Below are 25,771 nucleotides of genomic sequence, written 5' to 3'. Positions count from 1 at the left end.
CCTCCTGGCTCCTGCAATCCTGCCTGCCTTCCCCCTTGCTCCCTCCCTTTTCTTGCCTTTCACTCAGCTGTCACTTAATGTTAGCTGTCACCTGATTTCAGGTGTTCCCCTTCCTGGGGTGGAAGGGGAGAGGACAAAAGATCTTGGCCACTCACAAAGGGGGCTCTGGTGATGGGAGTTTTGTAATATGCAGAAGGTGTAACCGAATTCAATTCAGCATTCATGGAGCAGTGCCTGGATCCAGGACACTCAGCCAGGCATCCCAGGGGCTCAGATGGTGAACGAAACACAGGCCCCGTCCTCCAGTGCTTACAGTCTATTACAAAGGAAATGGCTGCTTCCTAAGGAAGTGGGAAGCAGAAGGTGTAAGTAACAAAGAGTGTGAACCTTATAGTCAGAAAGACCTGGGTTCAAATCCTAATTCTTCATCTAATAGCAGCATGACTTTGGGTAAGAGGATGCCTTCCTGAGCTTTAATTTTTCCATCTGTTTAATGGGTCTAAGAAGAATAGCTCCCATATTAAATGAGATCTTATACTGCATTAAATGACATAACATAGTGCTTGATGCCCAATAGCAAGCCACAGACATTCCTACCAATGTCACTCTAGGCAGAGAGTGGATACCAGAGTCACAGTGGGAGTAGGTGGAAGGCGAGAGTACTTCTTGTTGGAGAAACTGGGAAGACTCTTTAGAGGAGGTAAGATTTCAGCTGGGTATTAAAGGAATGTAAGAAGCAGAGAATGGGGTGGAGGGATGGGAAAGGACATTCTGGAAACTCATGGGCAGAATCTGGGAACCTGGTGGGCCTAATGTGTCCAGGGAGTGGGTGATGACCTTGAGAAGATGGGCCACAGGCAGGTTATGAAGGGCCAGGTAGAGGAGTTTATATCTTTAACGAGGGAATGGGTCCTACCCACGACCCCAGGGGCAGCTCAGTGCTGTCTCTGCAGAGGCCAGCCAGCCTCCTACAGGAGCTGGCCTTCTCATGTGGCTGTGGTCCTCTCAGATCCCTTTATCTCCTGAGTCAGGGCCAGCCTGCCACCATTATCTACAAGAAGACAGAAGGCTATAACAATCTGCTTGCCTCCTACTAACATACTGGAGAGGAAAAGATGTTTTTTAGCATAGTTGCCTGGCAAAGAACCATGGTGAAAATTCAGCGACCCTCTCCCTTGCTTCTCAGGGTACAGTTTCAGCAGCAGCTGATGACAGTTATGCTCATAGCTCAACAGCTACAAGAATGTTCTCAGACTCTCTGAAGGTCAGGGGCAGTGGTGGGAAGAATGGTGAAGATGGAGCAGAGCCCCTGCTCTCTGTGCTGTGGCTGGGCAAGACACTTAACCTCACTGGGACTCAGTTTCCTCATCTGTAAAATCAAAACAATACTGACCTTGCCTTAACCAAGAGACAGAGTAGTAGCAAACTGCTGGCCCATGGCCTGCTATGAAGTAGGAGTTCATTACCTTCTTCGCTCCAGGTCTTGACATGGTCCAAAGACTTGTCTTTTGAAGCAACCCTGTTGTATCCTCTTGAGTTGTCATGACATTGTCTGCTGGTCTTCCAGTGGTGAAATATCCTAGACTTTCAGAGCTGGAAAAAAAAGGTACTTTGCCATTCATCATTGCAGCCTCCCATTTCACAGATAAGAAATCCAAGGCTCGAGGCAAAGGAACAGCCTTCTCCAGCTTTTCCGGACCATGCACGACAGCCCCTCCCACCCCAGCCCACCCAGTGGGAACCATGCAAAAGCTTGAGGCAGTTATTCAGATGGTTCAAGCCAAAAGATCTAGAAAATTCTTGCTAAAAAACACAAGCTCCCCGACCATCTGCAGAACTGAAACAAAAGCCTTTTTCGCCCTCATTTTAACTGCAACTCAATAGGTTTTGGCTTTGCCTTCTCCCCCAGAGCTGAGCTCCTCTGAACAAGCTGGAGGGGGGCGGGTGCTGGAACTGGGGCTCTGAGCTCCACCAGCTCATAGAACCAGCTCACAGATTGCAGCTAACAGGACATTTTTGCACTTCTTAATGCCAAAAGCTGCCTTGGGTGCTGGTTTGCTTCCAAGGCGCACTTTGAAAGAAGGGTGGAAGGCTCTAGATGATCCTGAAATCTCTGCACTCAAGATGCTCTTAGTTAAGACACGGGGTGAGATTTGATATCAGCAAAAGGATACTGGGGTCAAAGTAGATGGTGCAAAGTTGGGGTGAGTGGGGAAGGCTTCAGATGACTGCAAGAATCTGACTCTTCTAGGCCTCAGTTTCCTCATACATATAGTGGGGCTAACAGCCTCCTTCCAAGTGAGGATGTGGGGAGATAATATGAGAGTAAAGTGTTCATCCTCAAATCAGGCAGAGGGTAAGTGATTAAAAAACAAGAGCCGAGCCGGGCGCGGTGGCTCACGCCTGTAATCCTAGCACTTTGGGAGGCTGAGGCGGGCGGATCACCTGAGGTCAGGAGTTTGAGACCAGCCTCAACATGGAGAAAGCCCGTCTCTACTAAAAATACAAAATTAGCCGAGCATGGTGGTGCATGCCTGTAATCTCAGCTACTCTGGAGGCTGAGGCAGGAGAATTGCTTGAACCTGGGAGGCGGAGGTTGCGGGGAGTTGAGATTGTGCCATTGCACTCCAGCCTGGGCAACAAGAGCAAAACTCCGTCTTAAAACAAAACAAAACAAAACAAAAAAACAAAAAAAAAAACAAAGCCGCTGTCGATGTTATTGCTGGTGGTTTTATTATCATTGGCTGGGTCGGCAAGGTCACCTTGGCTGCAGGTGGCCTACAGTGGGAGAAAAAGTTAAAATCCTATCTGGGTGACATTATTGATAATTTGTGGACAGGTGGCTGCTCCAGCTAAAGATGGTAACCATGCCAACATTGCAAATGCCATCTCTCCAGAACAACATCACGTCTCCTTTGTAATATGTCCCTTGTTGTCCAGACTTCTCACCAGCTCAGAGTGAGTGTCTCACAGTATCCATGAGTAGAAAAACAAAAAACAAAAAAAAAACAGGATGTGCCTTTTCTGGGTCATCTATTCACTGGGCTGTAGTGGAGGGTTCTGGCAATGCTTTAGAAATGCAGTCCCCTGTGAGGAGCAGTTGTGACCACTAGCTCAGGGTGGGATCCAAGTGAGGAATTTTTTTGTTTGTTTTGAGCCTTGTTGTCCAGGTTCAGTGCATTTGTGTGATCTCAGCTCACTGCAACCTCTGCCTCCGGGATTCAAGCGATTCTCCTGCCTCAGCCTCCTGAGTAGCTGGGAGTACAGGTGCCTGCCACCACACCCAGCTAATTTTTTGTATTTTTAGTAGAGACGGGGTTTCACCATGTTGGTCAGGCTGGTTTCAAACTCCTGACCTCAGGTGATCCACCCACCTTGGCCTCCCTAAGTGCTGGGATTACAGGCATGAGCCAACATGCTTGGCCTTTTTTTTTTTTTTTTTTTTTTTTTTGAGATGGAGCCTTACTCTGACGCCCAGGCTGGATGGAGTGCAATGGTGCGATCTCAGCTCACTGCAACCTCTGCCTCCCGGGTTTAAGCGATTCTCCTGTCTCAGCCTCCTGAGTAGCTGGGATTACAGGCACACACCAACACACCACGCTAATTTTTGTATTTTTAGTAGAGACAGGGTTTTGCCAAGTTGGCCAAGGTGGTCTCGAACTCCTGATCTCAGGTGATCCTCCTGCCTTGGCCTCCCAAAGGGTTGGGATTACAGGCATGAGCCACCATGGCTGGCCAGTTTTTCTTTTTTAAAAATATTTTTTGTAGTCCCAACTACTCGAGAGGCCAAGGCAGGAGAATTGCCTGATGAACCTCGGAGGCGGAGGTTGCAGTGAACTGAGATCATGCCACTGCATTCCAGCCTCGGTGACAGAGAGAGACTTCATTAAAAAAAAAAGAAAAAAAATATATATATATAATGTGTGTGTGTGTGTGTGTGTGTGTGTATGTGTGTATTTTGTTTTTTGTAGAACTGGGGTTTTGCCATGGTGCCCAGGCTGGTTTTGAACTCTTGGCCTCATGTGATCCTTCCACCTCGGCCTCCCAAAGCTCTGGGATTACAGGCATAAGCCACTGTGCCAGGCTATTGGTCCCTTTTTACAAGTGACTTGCTGGAGGGTACTCAGCTGGTGCAGTGGCAGAGTAGGATTTGAACCCAAGACAAGAACCATGTTCTTTCTCAAATCACACCACACACGTGTGTTCAGGAACCCGGGAGGGCGTTTGTTCTGTTCCCTGAGTGAGACCCTGCACCAGGTGAAGCCCGAGACTTGGCTCCTCTACTGGGGACCTGCTCTGAGCCCTGAGGCAACAAAGTGTGTTTGACATTAACCATTGACCTCCCTCACCTCACTCAGGTGCTGTCTTTGAAGTTGTTCAAAGGCCCTGTTTATCGATAGGACGTAGTGCCTTGGGAGTAGGTGACCTGTCCCAGCTGGTGACCCTGATTTTTACTGATGAGGCTCTTGGGCGTTAGCAACTCTCTCCCAAGGGCAAAGAAGATGGGTGCTGGTAAGAGTGTGTAGGCCACACGGTGGGAGGCTTATGTATGCTTTGTATAATCTGAGTGACCCCAACAGGCGAGTCACACTTTGAGCTCTTCTCAGCTGACACCACGGGGTAGTGTGAGGCCCTCAGACTTGGGTGTCTGATGGACCTGAGTTTGAATCCTTGCTTTGCCCATTCCCAGTTGTATGACTTTGTTTAAGCCACGGAACAGCTCTGTGTCAGTTTCCTTATCTGTAAAACGGGAAGGAGGCCGGGCTCAGTGGCTCACACCGGTAGTGCTAGCACTTGGGAGGCCGAGGAGGGTGGATAGCTTGAGTACAGGAGTTCAAGATCAGCCTGGGGAACATGGCGAAACCCTAGCTCTATTAAACAAACAAATTTTAAAAACTGGCTGGGCGCAGTGGCTCATGCCTGTAATCCCAGCACACTGGGAGGCTGAGGCAGGAGGAACATTTGAGGTCAGGAGTTCAAGACCAGCCTGGCCAACCTGGTGAAATCTCATTTCTAATAAAAATACACACAAAAAAATTAGCTGGGCGTGGTGGTGCATGCCTGCAGTCCTAGCTACTTGGGAGGCTGAGGCAGCATAATAGCTCGAACCTGGGAGGCGGAGATTGCAGTGAGCCAAGATTGTGCCACTGCACTCCAGTCTGGGCAACAGAGCGCGACTCCATCTCTCAGAGAAAAAAACAAACAAAAAAGACTAAAAAATCCATTTAACAGATGGCCAGGCGCGGTGGCTCACGCTTGTAATCCCAGCACTTTGGGAGACTGAGGCGGGCGGATCACGAGGTCAGGAGATCGAGGCCACGGTGAAACCCTGTCTCTACTAAAAAAATACAAAAAATTAGCCGGGCGTGGTGGCGGGCGCCTGTAGTCCCAGCTACTCGGAGAGGCTGAGGCGGGAGAATGGCGTGAACCCGGGAGGCGGAGCTTGCAGTGAGCCGAGATTGCGCCACTGCACTCCAGCCTGGGCGACAGAGCGAGACCCCGTCTCAAAAAAAAAAAAAAAAAAAAAAATCCATTTAACAGATGAGGCACAAGAGTTTAAATAATTTTCTCTGAAAAAATTAGCTGGGTGTGGTGATGTGTGCCTTGTAGCCCCAGCTACTTGGGAGGCTGAGGCAGGAGGATCGCTTGAACCTGGGAGGCAGAGGTTGCAGTGAGCTAAGAGAGCACTATTGCACTCCAGCCTGGGTGACTGGGTGAGACTCTATCTCAAAACAAAACAAAAGCCAACAAACAAAAAAACAGGAAAGGAAATCGGACCAGCCTTACAGGGGTATCTTGAGGGAAAAAAAAAAATGCCCATTTCTGCAAAGCACCTTGCCTGGTGCTAGGAACATTGTAGATGGTTCCTTAGAGTGCATGAGGATGGGGTCACCAAGGATAGGGCAGTGTGTGAAGAGGGCTCGGGACAAAGCCCTGAGGAACCCTAGTATTTTGGGGTAGGCTAGAAGACAAGCGTATACAGCAAATAGAAGAGCAACGGCTGGAGCAGCAGAAGGGAAGCTGGGAGAGTCAGTCAAGGAAGGGTGAGCAGTCGTGCCCAGTCCAGCCAAGAGGGCCAGGGAGATGGGCACTATGAAGCGTCTTTGGCTTTGACAACAAGGAGGGCTCTGGTGAACACGGTGGAGGAGTGGGGACAGGGCCAGACCACACTGAGCTGATGGGTGGGTAGGAGGTGAAGAAGAGGAGATGGGGAAGTTTGGTGAGAAGAAAGGCTTCATGGGAGAACCAGAGTGTCCTTTACACATGTCAGAAGTCAATTATTTAGAATGCTCCAGCTCTACCTAATTTTCAGTGTTTTGAAATCAATCTTAGTCCAACCTCATCAGAAAAGCTGGAAGGGCTCTAAGCCCTCTAAGAGCTAGAAGGAACTGAGGAGTTCCCCCCATCTAGGGCTGGCCCTCCTCCCATCTCTCACTGGGACCCCATCCTTATGCGGGGTGGAGTGGATGATTCATTACTATCTAGCATGCTCTTTAAATATATTCACTAGGGGAAAGATCAGCCTGGTTTGTTAACCTCGATTCCAACAGCAAAGGTGACTCTTCAAAGCATGGTGAAGCCTGGGGTAGGGGCCTCCTCCCAGACCCACATTCAAATTCTGTTTCATGAGCCCCCAAAAGTATGATCGTTTCAGCATCACAGCAGGAAGAGGAAGGCCTGGGAGGCAGGAAACCTGGTATGGAGGCCCCAGCTCTGCTCACTCGCTGTGCAAACTAGGGCCAGCCCCTCCTTTCCCTCAGACTTCAGTTTCCCCTTATTCAGGATAAGGGGTTAGACAGGGGCAATTCTAAGGGTCTTGCCAGCTCTGACATTTCAGCATGTGGATATCTATTCTAAAGTCCTTGAAACAGTTAAGTCCAATTCTCCAGATGGAAAACAGGTCCAGAAAAGGCCTAGTCTCCAGTTCCCTCCCTTCTCCCTTCGAACACGTCTTACTCTCTAGAGCAAGATTCCAGGCCTGAAATATGGCTTCCCAATTACCTAAGGATGAAGCCTCAAATCTCCGGCCTGGCATTTAAAACACTCCGTAATCTTGTTTTACCCAACCTCACTTCTCATTCTTAGGCCTCTCTTCTCACCATCTCCCAGGTCACTGCCAAGCCTTTGCCCATGCTGTACCCCAGGTCTTAATCTTTTTCCTGACTCTCCTTCAAGATCCAGCTTATCCCTGTGGGCTGAGCATGCAGTAGATGCTCAATAAAATTCTCAGCGATCCCAAGACCCCTTCTCCTGCACTGCCCTTGGCATGTTGAAGTCAAGTCGGGGCCTTGTTTTAATCATCATTTTCCTAGCTTCTTGAGCAGCCCAGCCCAGGGCCTGGCACAAGGGACCCTCAGCATCCAATACCAGCCAGGATTGGGAGGGGCTCAGTGACCAGCCAGTTGGGCCACCCCAGCTCTTTGCCACAAGAGAAAGTCCAGCTTGGGTTTGGACTCAGTCCTGGCCTCACCACTTACAGGCTGTGTAACCCTGAGCAAGTCACTAACCTCGATTTTCCTCAGGTTCCACATTTTATTTTATTTATTTTTATTTTTATTTTTGAGACGGAGTCTCGCTCTGTCCCCCAGGCTGGAGTGCAGTGGCGCGATCTCGGCTCACTGCAAGCTCCGCCTCCCGGGTTCACGCCATTCTCCTGCCTCAGCCTCTCCGAGTAGCTGGGACTACACGCGCCCGCCACCACGCCTGGCTAATTTTTTTTGTATTTTTAGTAGAGACGGGGTTTCACCGTGGTCTCGATCTCCTGACCTCGTGATCCGCCCGCCTCGGCCTCCCAAAGTGCTGGGATTACAAGCGTGAGCCACCGCGCCCGGCCATAGGTTCCACATTTTAAATATGGGGAGACCAGCTGTGCCCACCGCGGGCTGGGTAGTGAGGATTAAAGAGGAGAATGCTTGTGCGGGACTAGCACTGGGCTGGCTCCTAATGTGTCCTGAATATTACTTGTCCGGGCCTGGCCACCCAGTCCCCTCCTCTGGTGGAAGGCACAACCTGCCCAAGGCTACGTCTCAGGTTGGGTTCGATTGTGTGTGTCTGCGTGGCGGGGCTGTCCCCGAGGGTCGGACTCGATCCTGCCCGGACCAGTACAGACCCACGCACAAGGTGTGGCCCAGCAGAACCCATGGACAGGCAGGGCTCGGGGAGGGCGGGACGGCTGGGGCGGGGCTGGGCCGACCCGCCCCTCGGGGCACGCGGCCTCCCGGCTTCTCCGCCGGTAGGTTTGCTGCTTTTGGGGCCCTTCTCAAGCCAGATCTCTAACGTGGATGGAGTGGCGCGTTTCAGGGTGGGGCTATGACAATGCACTGCCTGTGCAGCCGCCATCACCGCGCCCCCTCCTCCGGCTCCGCAGTCTCTTGCCCGGCTTTCCCTTCTCCTCCTCCATCTCTGCGGCGATAAAATGCAGCACTCGCAGAGCGCCTGCGCGGCTTTCAGGCCGGGCGGCGGCGGCGGCAGTGGCTATTTATAGTAGGTGACGTCACCTTGAAATAGACCGTTAGGGCCGGCCCGCCCTTCCCCCCTCCCACTCCCGCCGCTCGCCGCCGCCCGGCCTGGCCACTCTCACTGCGCAGGCGTCGTCCCGTTCTCCCATCCCCCAGCGCGGCCGCCTCTCCTCCTTCGGCGGTGTCCGCGGCGCGAGCCACAGCGCGCGGGGCGAGCCAGCGAGAGGGCGCGAGCGGCGGCGCTGCCTGCAGCCTGCAGACTCCGGCCGGCCGGCGAGCCAGTGCGCGTGCGCGGCGGCGGCCTCCGCAGCGACCCGGGAGCAGACTGACTGGCGGCGGGCGGGCTAGCGAGCCAGCGGTGTGAGGCACGAGGCGAGGCCGAGCCGCGAGCGACATGGGGGACCGGGAGCAGCTGCTGCAGCGGGCGCGGCTGGCCGAGCAGGCGGAGCGCTACGACGACATGGCCTCCGCCATGAAGGCGGTGAGCGCGCCGGGAGTCTGGGCGGCTGGCCGGGGGGTCCTGGCGTTGGGGAGGGACGGGGATGGCCGCGGGCGGCGTTCCGTTCCCGGCCATGGGCGACCCGGCGACCCGGCTGGGCGTGGCCGCCCGCCAGCCCGCCCGCCCTTAGCCGGCGTTTTCCTCTCCCGCTGGGCGCCCCGCCACTTCCTGAGGCTGGGCCCGGGGTGGGGGATCCGGGAGGGTGCAGCTCTGGGTCGCGGAGGCAGCCCCGGGAGGGGGGCGGGGCGGTCGGACTCGCCACATCTTAGTTCGGAGCCCGGGCGGGGGCAGAGGGTGCCCTGGGGGACTCGAAGGAGCCGCATTCCTCCTAGAGCGTTTCACCGGACCCGAGGGCTCCCCCTCTCGTCTTCTCGTCTTCCTCCGTTCCCCAACTTGGAATAAAGAATCACCTAGTGAGTGGCGCCCTGTCTCAGCTGGTTTTCTCTGCCACGACCTCAAGTCTGTAATTCCGATCTGTTTTGCTCTGCTCTTTCGAATTGTTCTGGTTCCATATTCCCACGCCTGGGAGTCTGGCTTTGTGTGCGAAGACCCCTTTCCTGCAGTTTAGGCGTGGACCGGGGCGGGAGAGTGGGCGGAGGATGTGGGGCCCCACTCCACAGCCCCAGGTTTGCTGCTGCGCTGTCTGCTTGGAGATTAAAATGAAACGTGACTTCTAGGTGAGACGAATCTGTGTGCCTTTGCATTCCTGAGACCCTCATAAATCGATTCTGCAGCTTCTCCGGTGGAGGAGTCGTGCCGAGCCACACCCTAGCAAAATACCGTGGGTCACACACCACCTGCATTTCTGAGTTCCGGTTACCATCTCTCACTCTCCACGTTATTTTACGTTTTCTGTAAATGAATATTTCCTCTCCCTGCGTCAAGGTCACACAGTGGTAGAACTACAACTGCGGCCACCAACCTGCTATGTTCAGTGTACGACCTCCTGAGACCTGGGAGGATCCCCTTGAACTCCGCCTTGGACTTATAGATTCAGAAATTCGGGCGGTGAGACTCAGACATCTGCATTGTAACCAGCTCTCACAGGCGATTTTTAGCTGGCTTAAGTCTTGAGAATTACTGCCCATGATTATAGTAAATGTATCCTTTGCTGGCTTTTTGGAGGGAGTTCCGAAAAAGCTGCCAATACAAAGGCTCCCTAAAATCTTAAGTCATTTGGAAAGCTCATTTGAAGGCTTTTGATGTTAATATCAGATGAAATATGTAGTTGGGGCCAATATTTAGGATCGTTCAGGTAAGAAAGGTACTTGAAGAGTTGCCTTTCCTCTGGTGTCCTTGTTACACACATATAACTGAGTGTGTTTGGAAACCAGCAACACCGTTACCCATATGTTGATTTGTTGGTGATCTTGACTTGAGCACTATTAGCATGCTGTTGTGGTGAGGCAGGTTTTCTTCTAAACCGGGGGACGGTCTAGGTCTGGAGGCTGCACTTTATGTAATTCAGGGGGTCCTTTAAAAGAAAATCTAAAATGTAATTTTGCATATTTTACAGAAATGGGACTGACGAATGCATTTCCTTGGAAGGGACCCTTAACCTTAATTTTCTTTGGGATAAAGCTGCCTCTATCCACAGCAGGTCACACTTAAGCCCCTCCTCCCCAGTAACTGAGTGGTGCTGGGATTATGCAGGCTGAGGCCTCTCCACACATTTTCATGAAGTGGTTGCTCACCCTCTAAGTGAGACAGACGTAAAGACTGCAGTGTTAGGAGCCCTTTGGGAAATAAATGTGAAAAGAAGGGCGGCCCAAGGTTTAAAGGAAGGGGAAATGGAGGTTAAGGAAAAATGGCTAGAAGGTGTGTTCTGGAACAGTCAGAAACCTGAGGCAACTTGAAATGGGGGAAAAAGGCAAGAATGGAGAGATGTTACCGGAACGAAATCTAGTTTGAGCAGAGAAAAAGACTGGCTTTCTAGTAGGCTTGTAAAATGCTTTCCTGCAGCAAGCTATTTGTGTCCATAGATTTTCTCTGGAGGGTTAAGGTAGCCTTTTGTAAACCAAAGGAATCTATAATATCTATATTTGAAATAATTGAGTTGGAAAAGCCACCCAGCATGGAAGAGTCAATCCAAGCTTTAATTCTGCCATCTCAGAATGGTGATAAACCGTTTCTCCGCCACCATCTAAATGGAATATATTGTGCTTATAGATACTTTCTTTAAAAGAAAAAAAAGAATATATTGGAAGGGACTGGCAGGGGTCACCTTCCCTGCTAAATTGGTGTTTGTAGATTAAATTCTTTTTTTTTTTTTTTGAGACGGAGTCTCGCTCTGTCCCCCAGGCTGGAGTGCAGTGGCGCGATCTCGGCTCACTGCAAGCTCCGCCTCCCGGGTTCACGCCATTCTCCTGCCTCAGCCTCCCGAGTAGCTGAGACTACAGGCGCCCGCCACCACGCCCGGCTAATTTTTTGCATTTTTAGTAGAGATGGGGTTTCACCGCGTTAGCCAGGATGGTCTCGATCTCCTGACCTTGTGATCCGCCCGCCTCGGCCTCCCAAAGTGCTGGGATTACAGGCTTGAGCCACCGCGCCCAGCTTGTAGATTAAATTCTTAATGTTACTGGGATGACTCAGTCTCTATGTTATTAATCTCATTAGCCTTAACTAAGGCTTTTGGAAAGGGTGTAAGTTTCAGTAACCCTCTGGGTTTACCTGGGCTTTCTTCAGGGCTGTGGAAGGGCAGGTAAGTAGCCTGCTGTAGGGAGGACGGAGCAGGACACCTGTGTTGAGGATATATTCTGATGCCACCACTCTGTAACCTGAAACTTACATCTTGGCTTTAGGTCCTCTGAAGTATAAAACTAGTGATGTTGCTGTTATTAACAAGTCAGTTTTGCCTTCAGTTTTCTAACTTGTTTTCTGTTTCCTTCATAATTAAAATGCTCACTTGATAATACTGCCTTCCTGTAATGATTGATGTTCCTTATTCTACCAGCGTCACCTGGAGGACAGTGTTGGTAAGCTTGAAGAAAAATCGTGCATATGGGAAACAGTGGTCTTGCCTCAAACCTGTTGAGAACTTCTCTTACCTGCTTCTCTCCATAATTTGAAGAAGCAAGAAATGTTTCTGAAGTGAAGCATAAAGGAGTATCTTCAAGCTCTCTCTATCTCATACCTACCAGCTTGCATAGAGTATAGTAGTGGGAAGAAATATTGTGAAAGATTCTAGAACCTAAGTTCTTTCTAGGCTAGGCAATTCTAGGCTACGCAATTCGTAGTCTCTGTAAGTACCATTTGATAACTGAAATAAACCTATAAAGTGGGATTAAATGTTAATCCAGAAGACTACGTGATTTAAGGAAAAAGGGAAAATAACCAGATCAATTTCTGGTGGATATTCATAGATAGACGTAATTTCATCATGTATTATGGCCCTAAGTCATCTATTTTATATTAAAACATAGACGGTAACTGTGAAGTTATCAAATCTAAAAATTACTGGGCTAGCATGGTGTTTTAACACTGATACACCAGTTGATTACAGTGTTGACAGAAAACGGGCAGAAACACGTTTAAAGTACCTGCAGAATAGATATATAGAAATCTTTTTTTTTTTTTTTTTTTTTTTTTGAGACGGAGTCTCGCTCTGTCGCCCAGGCTGGAGTGCAGTGGCGCAATCTCGGCTCACTGCAAGCTCCGCCTCCTGGGTTCACGCCATTCTCCTGCCTCAGCCTCCCGAGTAGCTGGGACTACAGGCGCCTGCCACCACGCCCGGCTAATTTTTTGTATTTTTAGTAGAGACGGGGTTTCACCGTGGTCTCGATCTCCTGACCTCGTGATCCGCCTGCCTCGGCCTCCCAAAGTGCTGGGATTACAAGCGTGAGCCACCGCGCCCGGCCCCGGCTAATTTTTTTTTGTATTTTTAGTAGAGACGGAGTTTCACCCTGTTAGCCAGGATGGTCTCGATCTCCTGACCTCGTGATTCGCCCACCTGGGCCTCCCAAAGTGCTGGGATTACAGGCGTGAGCCACCGCGCCCAGCCTGAAATCTTTTTTTTTTTTTTTTTGATCAGCGTTGACCAGGTTGACCTCGAACGTGTAGCCTCGCCTCCCCGAGTGCCAGGGCAACCGGCCTGAGCCAACAGTGGCTCCCTAGAAATCTTAAGTGCAAGAAACAAAACTACAGTTTAAGGAAACAGGAGTCGGAGAGGAGGGGCACTTGGCCCAACCACTGGCAAAAGGCTGTTGTTGCAACAGCTGTGAGATTCTGGGAAGTGGGGAAATGAGCAGGTGCTGTGTAAAAGTGCACAGCTGACTGCCCCAGGTGAGACAGATCAGTGTCACAGAGAGTAGGACGATTTTGAGGTGTGATTAGTATTTTTTTTTTAAATTTTTTTAAAGAGATGGTCTCGCTCTGTCACCCAGGCTGGAGCACAGTCGTGGCGGGATCGTAATTCACTGTAGCCTTGAGCTCCTGGGCTCAAGTGATCCTCCTGAGCAGCTGGGACTACAGATGCATGCCACCATGCCCAGCTAATTATTAAATTGTATAGACAGGATCTCTATATGGTGCCCAAGTTGGTCTCAAACTCCTGGTCTCAAGCAATCCTCCTGCCTCAGCCTATTAAAGTGCTGGGATTATAGGAGTGAGCTACCACACCCAACCAGTATGAAATCTTAAAGCCACATTGATACTATAGTTTGAAATATGTAAAAACTAGGGAGCTATGTTTCCCACTAACTGGGCATTTAAAATGTAATTGTCTTTGAGGAAGGAAGAAGGCCCTGGATTATTCTTGTAATAGTTTGAATTTAAAAGGTCCTTTCAGGTGGGCAAACAGCTTATGTGGCTTTCTTGCACTGAAATAGAAACTGGTCCACATGTGGGTTTGGGTCCCTGAATTATCCCCAGAAGAACTTCCACAGTCCAGAAGTGACTCCCTTAAAGAAACCAAAAATGTGTTTTCTTTGGTGGGGATTTTCTTTAGTTGGTCTTTGTCTGGGATTTTATATTAGTGACAGACTGTAACATCACACTTTTCCAGAAATACGGTTTCGGAGAGGGTACCCCTAATGTTTTGTGTGTGTGTGACATTTAGCAAGTTTATATAACATCTTACTTTTTTTTTTTTTTTTTTTTTTGAGAGGGAGTCTCGCTCTGTCGCCCAGGCTGGAGTACAGTGGCGCAATCTCGGCTCACTGCAAGCTCTGCCTCCCGGGTTCACGCCATTCTCCTGCCTCAGCCTCTCCAAGTAGCTGGGACTACAGGCGCCCGCCACTACGCCCGGCTAATTTTTTTTTGTATTCTTAGTAGAGACAAGGTTTCACTGTAGTCTCGATCTCCTGACCTCGTGATCCGCCCGCCTCGGCCTCCCAAAGTGCTGGGATTACAAGCGTGAGCCACCGCGCCCGGCCCTTTTTTTTTTTTTTTGAGATAGTTTCGCTCTTGTTGCCCAGGCTGGAGTGCAGTGGCGCGATCTCGGCTTACCGCAACCTCTGCTTTCCGAGTTCAAGCAATTCTCCTGCTTCAGCCTCTCAAGTAGCTGGGATTACAGGCATGCGCCACCATGCCATGCCCGGCTAATTTTGTATTTTTAGTAGAGATGGGGTTTCTCCATGTTGGTCAGGCTGATCTTGAACACCCGACCTCAGGTTATCCACCTGCCTTGGCCTCCCAAAGTGCTGGGATTACAGGCATGAGCCACTGTGCTTGGTTAGAACTTATGTAACTTTTTAGGCACTTGGTAAACAGTAGCTGTTAGTCCATGTGTACTTTTTTTTTTTTTTTTTTTTTTGAGGAGTCTGCTCTGTCATCCAGGCTGGAGTGCAGTGGCACGATCTTGGTTCACTGCAAGCTCCGCCTCCTGGGTTCATGCCATTCTCCTGTATCAGCCTCCCGAGTAGCTGGGACTACAGGTGCCTGCCACCTTCCATGTGTACATTCTTGTTTAACAATTCAAGATAGGTACTGTTACTCCCTTTAACAAATGAGACTTTCAGAGGTTGATTTTCTCATGGTCAAACAGCTAGTAAGTTGTGAATCCAAGATTCAAACTCAAATTTAGAGCTCTCATTTTAACCACTGTGTAACAATGCCCCACGAGGCAAAGGGATAATATGTCTAGTATACATTCTGGTATATTAACCATTGTCAGCATTGGTGACTAAAATCCAAGAACTCTTCATAAGTGGGCTTACTAAACAAATAATTTCATCTGTTGAGTGCAAGTCGTTTTTTTTTTTTTCCAAATATGATTAAGAACAATCTGCCACTTACAGGTTTTAGCTACAACAGAGAAACATAAGAAGGAAACTCACATATCTGGATTTTGCTTGTTCTGAAGGCTTGGAGGCTTTTTTTTTTTTTTTTTTTTTTGGCTTAACAAAGTATTGAATTTGAGTTTCTCCTGAGTTAAGAAGTATAGGACTATGTTACATTTTATTTGGGGTATTTTAAGAAATTATTTCATATTCTTGGCACCAGTTGTTTCTCCATATTGCCTTTAATGTATTTTTCTCCTTGCACCCTTTAGTATATATATATATATATATATATATATATTTTTTTTTTTTTTTTTTTTTTTGAGACGGAGTTTCGCTCTGTCGCCCAGGCTGGAGTGCAGTGGTGCAATCTCGACTCACTGTAAGCTCCGCCTCCCGGGTTCACGCCATTCTCCTGCCTCAGCCTCTCCGAGTAGCTGGGACTACAGGCGCCCGCCACCACGCCCGGCTAATTTTTTTGTATTTTTTAGTAGAGACGGGGTTTCATCGTGGTCTCGATCTCCTGACCTCGTGATCCGCCTGCCTCGGCCTCCCAAAGTGCTGGGATTACAAGCGTGAGCCACCGCGCCCGGCCACCCTTTAGTATATTTTTATGCAGGCCCCAAAATTTCTGTCTCTAGGTTGCTGGTAAAATTCCTCCTAGTGTCTAAGTGGAGGCAGCTTGTCTTCTGTCCCAGCATTTTGGTGCTCCTCCCACCCCTACTCCTGGCTGCAGTGGCATTCCCTTCTGCGGTGGTGAGTGTTGGCACTTCCAATGATCCGAACCTGGCACAGCTTCTGAAGCCTTCAATTCGGATGCCTCTAGGGACAGTAGCATGCAGTAATGCCATTCAGATGGTGTTGTATTTAATCCTTGCCAATCCCCATGAAAATGTTCAGTTATGTCAAAAGCAAGGCAAAAGCAGTCTCTTGACTATACAAGGGTAGCTGTTTTATTTGACTAAAATTTAGCTTAGAGTGGATGTTACTTACCTGAACTTGCCTGCTCTGAGCTTGAGGTTTAGCCTATTTGTGGTCTTACAGAATTGCAGCCTCATCCTGGGGAGGATAAGGGGCTCAGCCTGACCCTGGCTGGTGATGTTCTTGCACAGTGGCCCGTAGGACTTGGTCTGTTGGTGGGTATCTTTCCAGCTTGGGGCCAGGCCAGGCAAGATCCTCACTTCCTAAGCATTAACTTGAGAAAGAGCTCAGCAAGCTTTCATCCCTCTAGCTCACTTTTTGTGTTTTTGAGACAGTCTTGCTCTGTCACCCAAGCTGGAGTGCAGTGGCACAATCCTGGCTCACTGCAACTTCCACCTCCCGGGTTCAAGCGATTGTCATGTCCCACCCAAGTAGCTGGGATTACAGGCGCACACCACCATGCCCGGCTAATTTTTGTATTTTTAGTAGAGACGGGGTTTCTCTATATTGAGTAAGTTGGTGTCGTACTCCCTGGCCTCAAGTGATCCGCCTGCCTTGGCCTCCCAAAGTGCTGGGATTACAGGTGTGAGCCATCACACCTGGCCCCTCAAACCCTCAAACTCACTTTCAATACACACACACACACACACACACGTACACACACACTTCTGCCAAAGAAGCTTAAATGTTTTATGATGTGGTTATGTTTACTTAATCGTGAGAATCATTTACTCAAAAGCAAGCTGGTCGATAGCATGTAGGTGTGGGTAACTATAAAGGATGAGCCCATAGCATGTGTGGAGCTGTGAAGGATGGCAGCATATTCGAGTGAGGTAACATTACCCCTAACTTAGGCAGCTATGGCCTGGCAGCTCAGGGGTAGCATTTTTGTTTGCTCAGTGTTACTTTTGATGTTGGATGTTTCCCAGATTAAGAACTTTAAATTTTCCTAAATAGTCCCTGCACTGTTTTTGGCAGTGATCTATTTTTACTCACACACATAGTTTTTTGCCCTGTGAGTAGTGGGAGGAGGCCCTTAGGGGTTTTTGGGTAAATGAATAGTGTCATAGGAAGATAAGTGAATGATCAGCAGGCCATTTAGTAATCAGCAGACATTTAGTAATGTTGGGTAGTCCTGGAGCAGAGAAAATCTGTGAAGTGAGTGCCCTGGGGTGGGGACTAGGTGTAGCCAAAGGCTGTTTGGTCAGGATGTTAGTAAAACTGGCTAACAGGGAGTCCAGTCCTTAAAAGAAATGGAGAGGAGGGCCTTTGTGCATGGGAAGAGCCCATCAGTTTAAGGTTGTCCTTCAGGAAGGGTGTAAGTAGGATTACAGAGGGTGGGAAGGCAGGCAGGACACCTAGAAAGCAGAGAGGCTATGAGCAGAGGTGGTGAAACCCCTGGTTTGTGGCCAGGTGAAGACTCAGTGCCGTGTGGCTACACTGAGGGAAGGTGCCGTGTGGCAGAAATGACTGTTGTAATCTTGGTGTTAGAGCGGAAAGAGGCAGAAAACTATTGTCTAGGCCTGTCTCTAAAATTCTGTCTTGTTTTTGATTCATGTTCCTAATTTGTGGAGATGCAGCAAATCTGATTTCATTAGATTTTGCAGATTATCTTAGGTAGCATGGTTGGGGCCTGGAGAGCATCCATTACTGTGTGTTGCCACCCAGTGTTTGCCTCTCTTAGTACAGTTTATGACTGAACTTTTCATTAGTTCTCCTGGCTCCTGTATTTTGGTATTTGAAGTGTTGGGAACTGGTGCTAAGTATCATCCATCAAGATTGGCTATACATCTTTTTGTTTTAATGGACCGTCTGATTTTACATGGGTCTATAATCTTCCAGTCTGGGAAAAACTCAGTTTTCTTTAGTTATCTGGTCAAGTAGTAAGCCATCTTCATTTCATGTTTCCTTTTGTTAACTGAATTGTAACCCAGGAGTATTAAAAAATACTGTATTTAAATGTATCCAGTTATTTCCTAGTTAGGCTCTGGCTGGGGTATTAGGAACAATATTTGCTTGCTGAGATATTTTAGTCACCCTCAGCTAATGCTGATAGTGATTCATTCAGACTGGCAGGCAACCAGATGATTGTTATATAAACACTAATACTGCCAGTAAATGATTTTTCTTGTGAAGGTGTCATCATAAATACTGCCCAGTAGCCTTTTTTGGCAGTGTATTCCTGATGGAGAAAGAATATGCTTACAGATACACGCAAACTTCACGTTAGTAGGATCAGCTTCATCACGCCCTGCCACACCTTTTATTGGTGCACAGGAAAAATGAAATCATGGCATGTTGGAGCTGAAGGAGGCCTTGGAGATCATTTGGGCTAATCCTGCTCATTTTACCTTGGATGTCCAAAAAGGTTGTGATTTGTTTAAGGTCACATAGCTAGCTCAGACTAAACTTCACATGTCTTGGGTTTAATAATTATACTGCCTTTTGTGTTATGCAAGCATTCTGTATTATACATACATGTATTTCAGATATGCACTCACTTTAAATGATACACTCTGGGAAGTTACCTTGTTGTATCTTTGCCAGTTTCACAGAAGCAGCTTTGTTAGTCACAGGAGGAAGTATATTGTGACTCCTTATGGATATTATTTGTATTTTAATGCCAAATGGCCTTAGTTGGATTTTTTTTTTTTTTTTTTTTTTTTTTTGAGACGGAGTTTCGCTCTGTCGCCCAGGCTGGAGTGCAGTGGTGCAATCTCGGCTCACTGCAAGCTCCGCCTCCCGGGTTCACGCCATTCTCCTGCCTCAGCCTCTCCGAGTAGCTGGGACTACAGGCGCCCGCCACCACGCCCGGCTAATTTTTTGTATTTTTGGTAGAGACGGGGTTTCACCGTGGTCTCGATCTCCTGACCTCGTGATCCGCCCGCCTCGGCCTCCCAAAGTGCTGGGATTACAAGCGTGAGCCACCGCGCCCGGCCTTAGTTGGATTTAATTACTACAAGATCAAAGGAGCTCTCCAAATTCTGTTGTTGCCTTATGCTTTGTTTTATTGAATATTGCTCTAGAAATGCAAGTCGTTCTAGAAGACTCAAGCATTCTGAAATTTATCAGAATATTTGGGATGGAATTTTGATTTAGAAGTGTTGTTCCGCGCCGGGCGCGGTGGCTCACGCTTGTAATCCCAGCACTTTGGGAGGCCGAGACGGGCGGATCACGAGGTCAGGAGATCGAGACCACAGTGAAACCCCGTCTCTACTAAAAATACAAAAAATTAGCCGGGTGGTGGCGGGCGCCTATAGTCCCAGCTACTCGGAGAGGCTGAGGCAGGAGAATGGCGTGAACCTGGAAGGCGGAGCTTGCAGTGAGCCGAGATTGCGCCACTGCACTCCAGCATGGGCGACAGAGCGAGACTCCGTCTCAAAAAAAAAAAAAAAAAAAAAAAAGAAGTGTTGTTCCGTTAAAAGACTAAGTAGTTACTCATCTTTTTGTAGTTCATAAGCGTGATGATTGGGTTTTGACATGCATGTGTGAGATGTGCCACCCTCAAACCTTGTTACAACGTAGACACATGACCCTCTGATGTGGGGGAAAAAAGACTAAGTTATTAAATATTTACAAAGTCTCTATTTTCCATAAGAAAATGTATGTAGGTGTTTAAAGGTACTTACTGGAGGAGGAAACTGGTAGGGTTATAGCTGTTCAACTGGATTTAAGGGGAGCATGGATTGTAGATTCATGGTAGACTGGGGCAGATCACAGTGAGAGGTATGGAGACTACTAATGAATATGTGAGGATGAATAGTGAGAACCCTGGCTTGACTGGAGTGGAGGCAGCACCCCTGGGGAATGGTCAGGATAGCTGTTAGCCAAAGACCACACTGAAAAGAAGTGGGGTTTGGTTGATGGGTAGGCAAAGGAGAAACTTAATCCTGTGTTAAGGGTTTGTAGCAGAAGAGTAGGGGTCCTGGGGACAGGGAGATGGAGAAATTAAGAGTGAGCTTGTATTTTTATTTTGTCTGGGGCTTGAGGGTAGGGAGGACTCAGACAATTGCTTGTTTTACTTTGTGAGAACTTGGCACAAGTTTTCTGATTTTTATCTGTAATGATGATTACACGTGCTGCTTATGTCCTTGAACCACTAATTCCTCAAACCATCATTGCTCAGGATTTCTGATACTCCACTGCTTAGTCTTCTCAATCCATTTGAAGTGTGTCTATTTGAATATGCTATTGATAACTTTCCCCATTGAACTTGGCCTTTTCCCTCTATTGGAGGTTCTGTCCTTATAGATTGGTTTAAGTAATATCTTTTTTGTTTAGTGTTTTATGGTTTCCTAAGTGCTTTGCTTTCTTTTTTTTCATTGTTAAAATTAAAGACCTTTTGGATAAGCAGAGACTGATTTAATAAAATTAAAGACCTTTACCAGTAGGTCATATTAAGGAATCCCTCTACTTTAGATGACACACCATCTTTTAAGAGCTTGTGAAATGTCCTGGGTCGGCCGGGCGCGGTGGCTCACGCTTGTAATCCCAGCACTTTGGGAGGCCGAGGCGGGCGGATCACGAGGTCAGGAGATCGAGACCACGGTGAAACCCCGTCTCTACTAAAAATACAAAAAGAAATTAGCCAGGCGTGGTGGCGGGCGCCTGTAGTCCCAGCTACTTGGAGAGGCTGAGGCAGGAGAATGGCGTGAACCCAGGAGGTGGAGCTTGCAGTGAGCCGAGATCGCGCCACTGCACTCCAGCCTGGGTGACAGAGCGAGACTCCGTCTCAAAAAAAAAAAAAAGAAAAAAAGAAATGTCCTAGGTCAATTTAGGAAGTCATTTTCTTTGCTTGGGCCCAGACCAACTCTGTTAGGAACTCTGTTAGGAAACTCTTGTTAGTTTCCTAGGGGTTGCTGAACCTAGTACGACAAACTGGATAGCTTAAAATAATAAATGTATTCTCTCGTAGTTCTGGACGCTAGAAGTTTGAAAGTGAGGTGTAGGCAGGCCACGCTCCCTCTGAAGGCTGTAGGGAAGAATCCTTCCTAGGCACTCTCCCAGCTTCTGGTGGCTTCTGGCAACCCTTGGTGTTCCTTGGCTTGTAGATGCATCACTCCAGTCTTTGCCTCCACTGTCACATGGCGTTCTTCCTCTGTGTGTCCAAATCTCACTATCCTTATAAGGACACCTGTAATTAATTGCACTTAGGGCACACCCTAATGTCCAGTATGAGTTCATCTTAACTAATTACATCTGCAAAGACCCTATTTCCAAATAAGGTCACATTCACAGGTACCTGGGGTCAGAACTTCAGCATATCTTTTGGCGGGGGACACAGTTCAACCCACTGCAAAGTCTAATAATGCTCTTCCTACTAACTGCATAGCTAGTTCACTTGTAGTTGGCATCATGGAGAACTAAGGGAAGTTAAAGCTTGTGAAATTTAACTCTTCCACTTAAAATAACTGATGCTTCCATCCTTGATGACCAGAGTTTCCTGTGAGGTAGGTCACAGTACAACTTGCTGCTGAGTAGCTGTGCTTCTTTTCACCAGGAGCTGGGGGCACTTTCATGTCACTAATGAATTAGTCTCCATTTTGGTTTGAGAGAGGGCTGGGAGTATCAGTTAGGGTTCCATGTGTAGCCACACAGGGCAAAGCTCTGGCCACTGGACCTGTGTGATGTTCATCTGATCTGTGAAGCCCCACCATCTGTTAATGTGTATTTGAGGAGTGGTCGGTTCTTTCCAGAGTATAAAGCTGGAAGCAGAGTCTGGAACACTTCCAGTCTGTTGTCTTTGAACATTTGACAAAGGGACCGCACGATCTTACTGTTCAGAGTATCCTTTTTTTTTTTTGAGACGGAGGCTCACTCTGTCGCTAGGCTGGAGTGCAGTGGTGTGATCTTGGCTCACTGCAACCTCGAGATTCAAGAGTTTCTCTTGCCTCAGCCTCCTAAGTAGCTGGGACTACAAGCGCGTGCCACCACGCCCAGCTAATTTTTGTATTTTTAGTAGAGATGGGGTTTCACCATGTTGGCCAGGATGGTATCGATCTCTTGACCTCGTGATCTGCCCGCCTTGGCCTCCTGAAGTGCTGGGATTACAGGCATAAGCCACCGCACCTGGCCTGTTCAGAGTATCTTGCAGAATAGCTGAAGCTCGAGCTTTTCTTCTTCACCATTGTGTACTGCTGCTGTACAACCTTTTCATAATTATCCTTAGTCCTATTCCTCTACCAAGGTGAAAGCAACATCTTATCAGACCCGAATTATGAATTTCTCAAGCCCCTATGATTTTCTGTTTTGGGTGCCAAGTATTTATCTCTTCCATTAGACTACAGTCTTTCTTCACATAAGATTCATATCTATATTGGTTTTGTCCATGGGTGGTTTTTATTCTCCAGAGTGACTGACTTGTTCATAATCCCGTTCTTGAGCAGAATTATTGATTATGCTGAAGGGAAGGCTTCTTACCAAGATTTTCAGATTTTGCTTTCAATGTTTATCTTTTTGGGGTTTTGCAGGTGACAGAGCTGAATGAACCTCTCTCCAATGAAGATCGAAATCTCCTCTCTGTGGCCTACAAGAATGTGGTTGGTGCCAGGCGATCTTCCTGGAGGGTCATTAGCAGCATTGAGCAGAAAACCATGGCTGATGGAAACGAAAAGAAATTGGAGAAAGTTAAAGCTTACCGGGAGAAGATTGAGAAGGAGCTGGAGACAGTTTGCAATGATGTCCTGTCTCTGCTTGATAAGTTCCTGATCAAGAACTGCAATGATTTCCAGTATGAGAGCAAGGTGTTTTACCTGAAAATGAAAGGTGATTACTACCGCTACTTAGCAGAGGTCGCTTCTGGGGAGAAGAAAAACAGTGTGGTCGAAGCTTCTGAAGCTGCCTACAAGGAAGCCTTTGAAATCAGCAAAGAGCAGATGCAACCCACGCATCCCATCCGGCTGGGCCTGGCCCTCAACTTCTCCGTGTTCTACTATGAGATCCAGAATGCACCCGAGCAAGCCTGCCTCTTAGCCAAACAAGCCTTCGATGATGCCATAGCTGAGCTGGACACACTAAACGAGGATTCCTATAAGGACTCCACGCTCATCATGCAGTTGCTGCGAGACAACCTCACCCTCTGGACGAGCGACCAGCAGGATGAAGAAGCAGGAGAAGGCAACTGAAGATCCTTCAGGTCCCCTGGCCCTTCCTTCACCCACCACCCCCGTCATCACCGATTCTTCCTTGCCACAATCACTAAATATCTAGTGCTAAACCTATCTGTATTGGCAGCACAGCTACTCAGATCTGCACTCCTGTCTCTTGGGAAGCAGTTTCAGATAAATCATGGGCATTGCTGGACTGATGGTTGCTTTGAGCCCACAGGAGCTCCCTTTTTGAATTGTGTGGAGAAGTGTGTTCTGATGAGGCATTTTACTATGCCTGTTGATCTATGGGAAATCTAGGCGAAAGTAATGGGGGAGATTAGAAAGAATTAGCCAACACAGGCTACAGTTGATATTTAAAAGATCCATTTAAAACAAGCTGATAGTGTTTCGTTAAGCAGTACATCTTGTGCATGCAAAAATGAATTCACCCCTCCCACCTCTTTCTTCAACTAATGGAAAACTGTTAAGGGAAGCTGATACAGAGAGACAACTTGCTCCTTTCCATCAGCTTTATAATAAACTGTTTAACGTGAGGTTTCAATAGCTCCTTGTTTTTGCCTCTTTAAATTATGACGTGCACAAACCTTCTTTTCAATGCAATGCATCTAAAAGTTTTGATACTTGTAACTTTTTTTTTTGTTGCAATTGTTTAAGAATCATGGATTTATTTTTTGTAACTCTTTGGCTATTGTCCTTGTGTATCCTGACAGCACCATGTGTGTCAGCCCATGTCAATCAAGATGGGTGATTATGAAATGCCAGACTTCTAAAATAAATGTTTTGGAATTCAGTGGGTAAATAAATGCTGCTTTGGGGATATTATCTCTGTTTGGTCTTGATTTTTCCCCTCTCAAGGAACTGTTTAACCAGTCACAAATTGCGGTTTGAATCTCTCAAACATGGAAGCATTTGTAGTACATTATCCAAGTTTTCCTGCCCTCTGATTTCATTACATATTTTGCAGCACACACATAGGATTCATAGATTTTAAATAGTTTTCTGTGAACCCAGCTAACATAGCCTCTCTGATCAATTTTCCTGATAACTGGTGCTTTTTAATGAGCCTTGCAGAACAAAATGCAGTCTTCCACAGTATAGCACCTCTGAAACGTTGTGGGCTGTGTTTAACCTGAGAGTGTATTTAACACTGAAGGTAAATACTGAGCTTATACACGTCCTCAAGTTTTCTTAATGTAATAAAATATTAGGGGCACAACTTGCACCCCTGAAATCTTTAGTGATTATTGTTAAGCGTTTAGTATTCTTTAAGATAGAAAAGCAAACCTCATTGAGTTAAAAAGCCTAACCTACCCCTTAAACACTTGCTTGATCCCGAGGTGTCCCTCTTGAGCCTCGGCATCACTGGCTGACTGTTGTTGAGTGAGGTGGTTTCCAGCTCCTCACGATTTTTATCACCTCCAGAGTGGCACCTAGGAACGAACGTTTGTTAGGTGAGGTGGTTCAGTTACACAGAACCTTTAAACACCTTTTTCTGTTTGTTTTTTTGAGACGGAGTCTCGGTGTGTCATCCAGGCTGGAGGGCAGTGGCATGATCTTGGCTCACTGCAGCCTCCGCCTCCCAGGTTCCAGCCATTCTCATGCCTCAGCCTCCTGAGTAGGTGGGATTACAGGCGCCCACCACCACACCAGGCTAGTTTTTGTATTTTTAGTAGAGATGAGGTTTTGAATGTTGGCCAGGCTGCTTTCAAACTCCTGACTTCATGTGATCCGCCCACCTTGGCCTCCCAAAGGGCTGGGATTACAAGCGTGAGCCACCATGCCCAGCCTTAAACACCTTCTTGACTAAAGTTTGGCATTAGACTGATGGAAATGGCCATGACACAATCTCTGTCCTTGAATTTATATTGTGGAGCACATAACTTGTAGGCATGTAAGTTTAACCTGTTCCTTATTCTGAAGTAGAGTATGAGCCCCGCCCCCCAACCCCCACGTGCTGATGAATACGGCTCAGGAAGCCTGTTTCAAGTTGACCTAATTTTAAGATAAAGTGGTTATTGAGTTTCACTTCAGTTAGTAGGTCAGCTATTTGAAAGTCAACAAGCTTTATGTGGCTAAGACACTTGGTTTTGATAAATATGGAGACAAAAGGTTGCTGGGCCATGGTGGCGTGCGCCTGTAGTCCCAGCTGCTTGGGAGGATGAGGTGGAAGGATGGAGCCCGGGAGGTCGAGGCTGCAGTGAGCCGTGATTGCGCCACTGTACCCCAGCCTGGGAGATAGGAAGACCTTTCTCTCTCTCTCTCTCTCTCACACACACACAAAAGGCTCTTACATTTTCTTTTTTTGTTTGAGATGGGAGTCTCACTCTTGTCACCCAGGCTGGAGTGCAATGGCACGATCGCAGCTCACTGCAACCTTTGCCTCCCAGGTTCAAGCGATTCTCCTGCCTCAGTCTCCTGAGTAGCTGGGATTACAGGCACCCGCTGTCATGCCCGGCTAATTTTGGTATTTTTGTGGAGATGAGGTTTCACCATGTTGGCCAGGCTGGTCTTGAACTCCTGACCTCAAGTGATCCTCCCACCTCAGCCTCTCAAAGTGCTGGGATT

General features: G+C 47.9%; 2 protein-coding genes and 1 non-coding gene across 3 annotated transcripts in view; 2 read left to right on the top strand and 1 right to left on the bottom strand.

Moving 5' to 3' along the window:
• The window catches only part of LOC129467272 (putative uncharacterized protein YWHAH-AS1), a 32,787-nt gene extending 30,823 nt beyond the window's left edge, over positions 1-1,964 (bottom strand). The window contains exon 1 of the mRNA XM_055251630.2: positions 1,394-1,964. Coding sequence (XP_055107605.1) covers positions 1,394-1,745 — 352 coding nt within the window. The 5' untranslated portion in view covers positions 1,746-1,964. The remainder of the gene's footprint in view (positions 1-1,393) is intronic.
• Positions 1,965-8,343: 6,379 nt separating this feature from the next.
• On the top strand, positions 8,344-24,028 carry YWHAH (tyrosine 3-monooxygenase/tryptophan 5-monooxygenase activation protein eta). Its single transcript, XM_055251560.2, has 2 exons — positions 8,344-8,940; positions 22,568-24,028. The coding sequence occupies exons 1-2, from the start codon at positions 8,854-8,856 to the stop codon at positions 23,219-23,221; spliced, it is 741 nt and encodes a 246-aa protein (XP_055107535.1). The 5' UTR covers positions 8,344-8,853; the 3' UTR covers positions 23,222-24,028.
• On the top strand, positions 19,538-19,640 carry LOC129468735 (small nucleolar RNA U13). The gene has a single exon (XR_008652812.1). It is a non-coding gene; the product is annotated as a small nucleolar RNA U13 (small nucleolar RNA).
• Positions 24,029-25,771: the final 1,743 nt, after the last annotated feature.

The sequence above is a fragment of the Symphalangus syndactylus genome, chromosome 18 (genome assembly GCF_028878055.3).
Source record: "Symphalangus syndactylus isolate Jambi chromosome 18, NHGRI_mSymSyn1-v2.1_pri, whole genome shotgun sequence".
Classification (NCBI taxonomy): Eukaryota; Metazoa; Chordata; class Mammalia; order Primates; family Hylobatidae; genus Symphalangus; species Symphalangus syndactylus.
Note: the sequence above shows the minus strand (reverse complement) of the source record. Positions and strands in the feature narration are given on the sequence as shown.

Coding starts and splice junctions, on each gene's coding strand:
- YWHAH (XM_055251560.2), top strand. CDS start 8,854: ATGGGGGACCGGGAGCAGCTGCTGCAGCGGGCGCGGCTGGCCGAGCAG. Junction 8,941..22,567: donor TGGCCTCCGCCATGAAGGCG/GTGAGCGCGCCG, acceptor GGGGTTTTGCAG/GTGACAGAGCTGAATGAACC.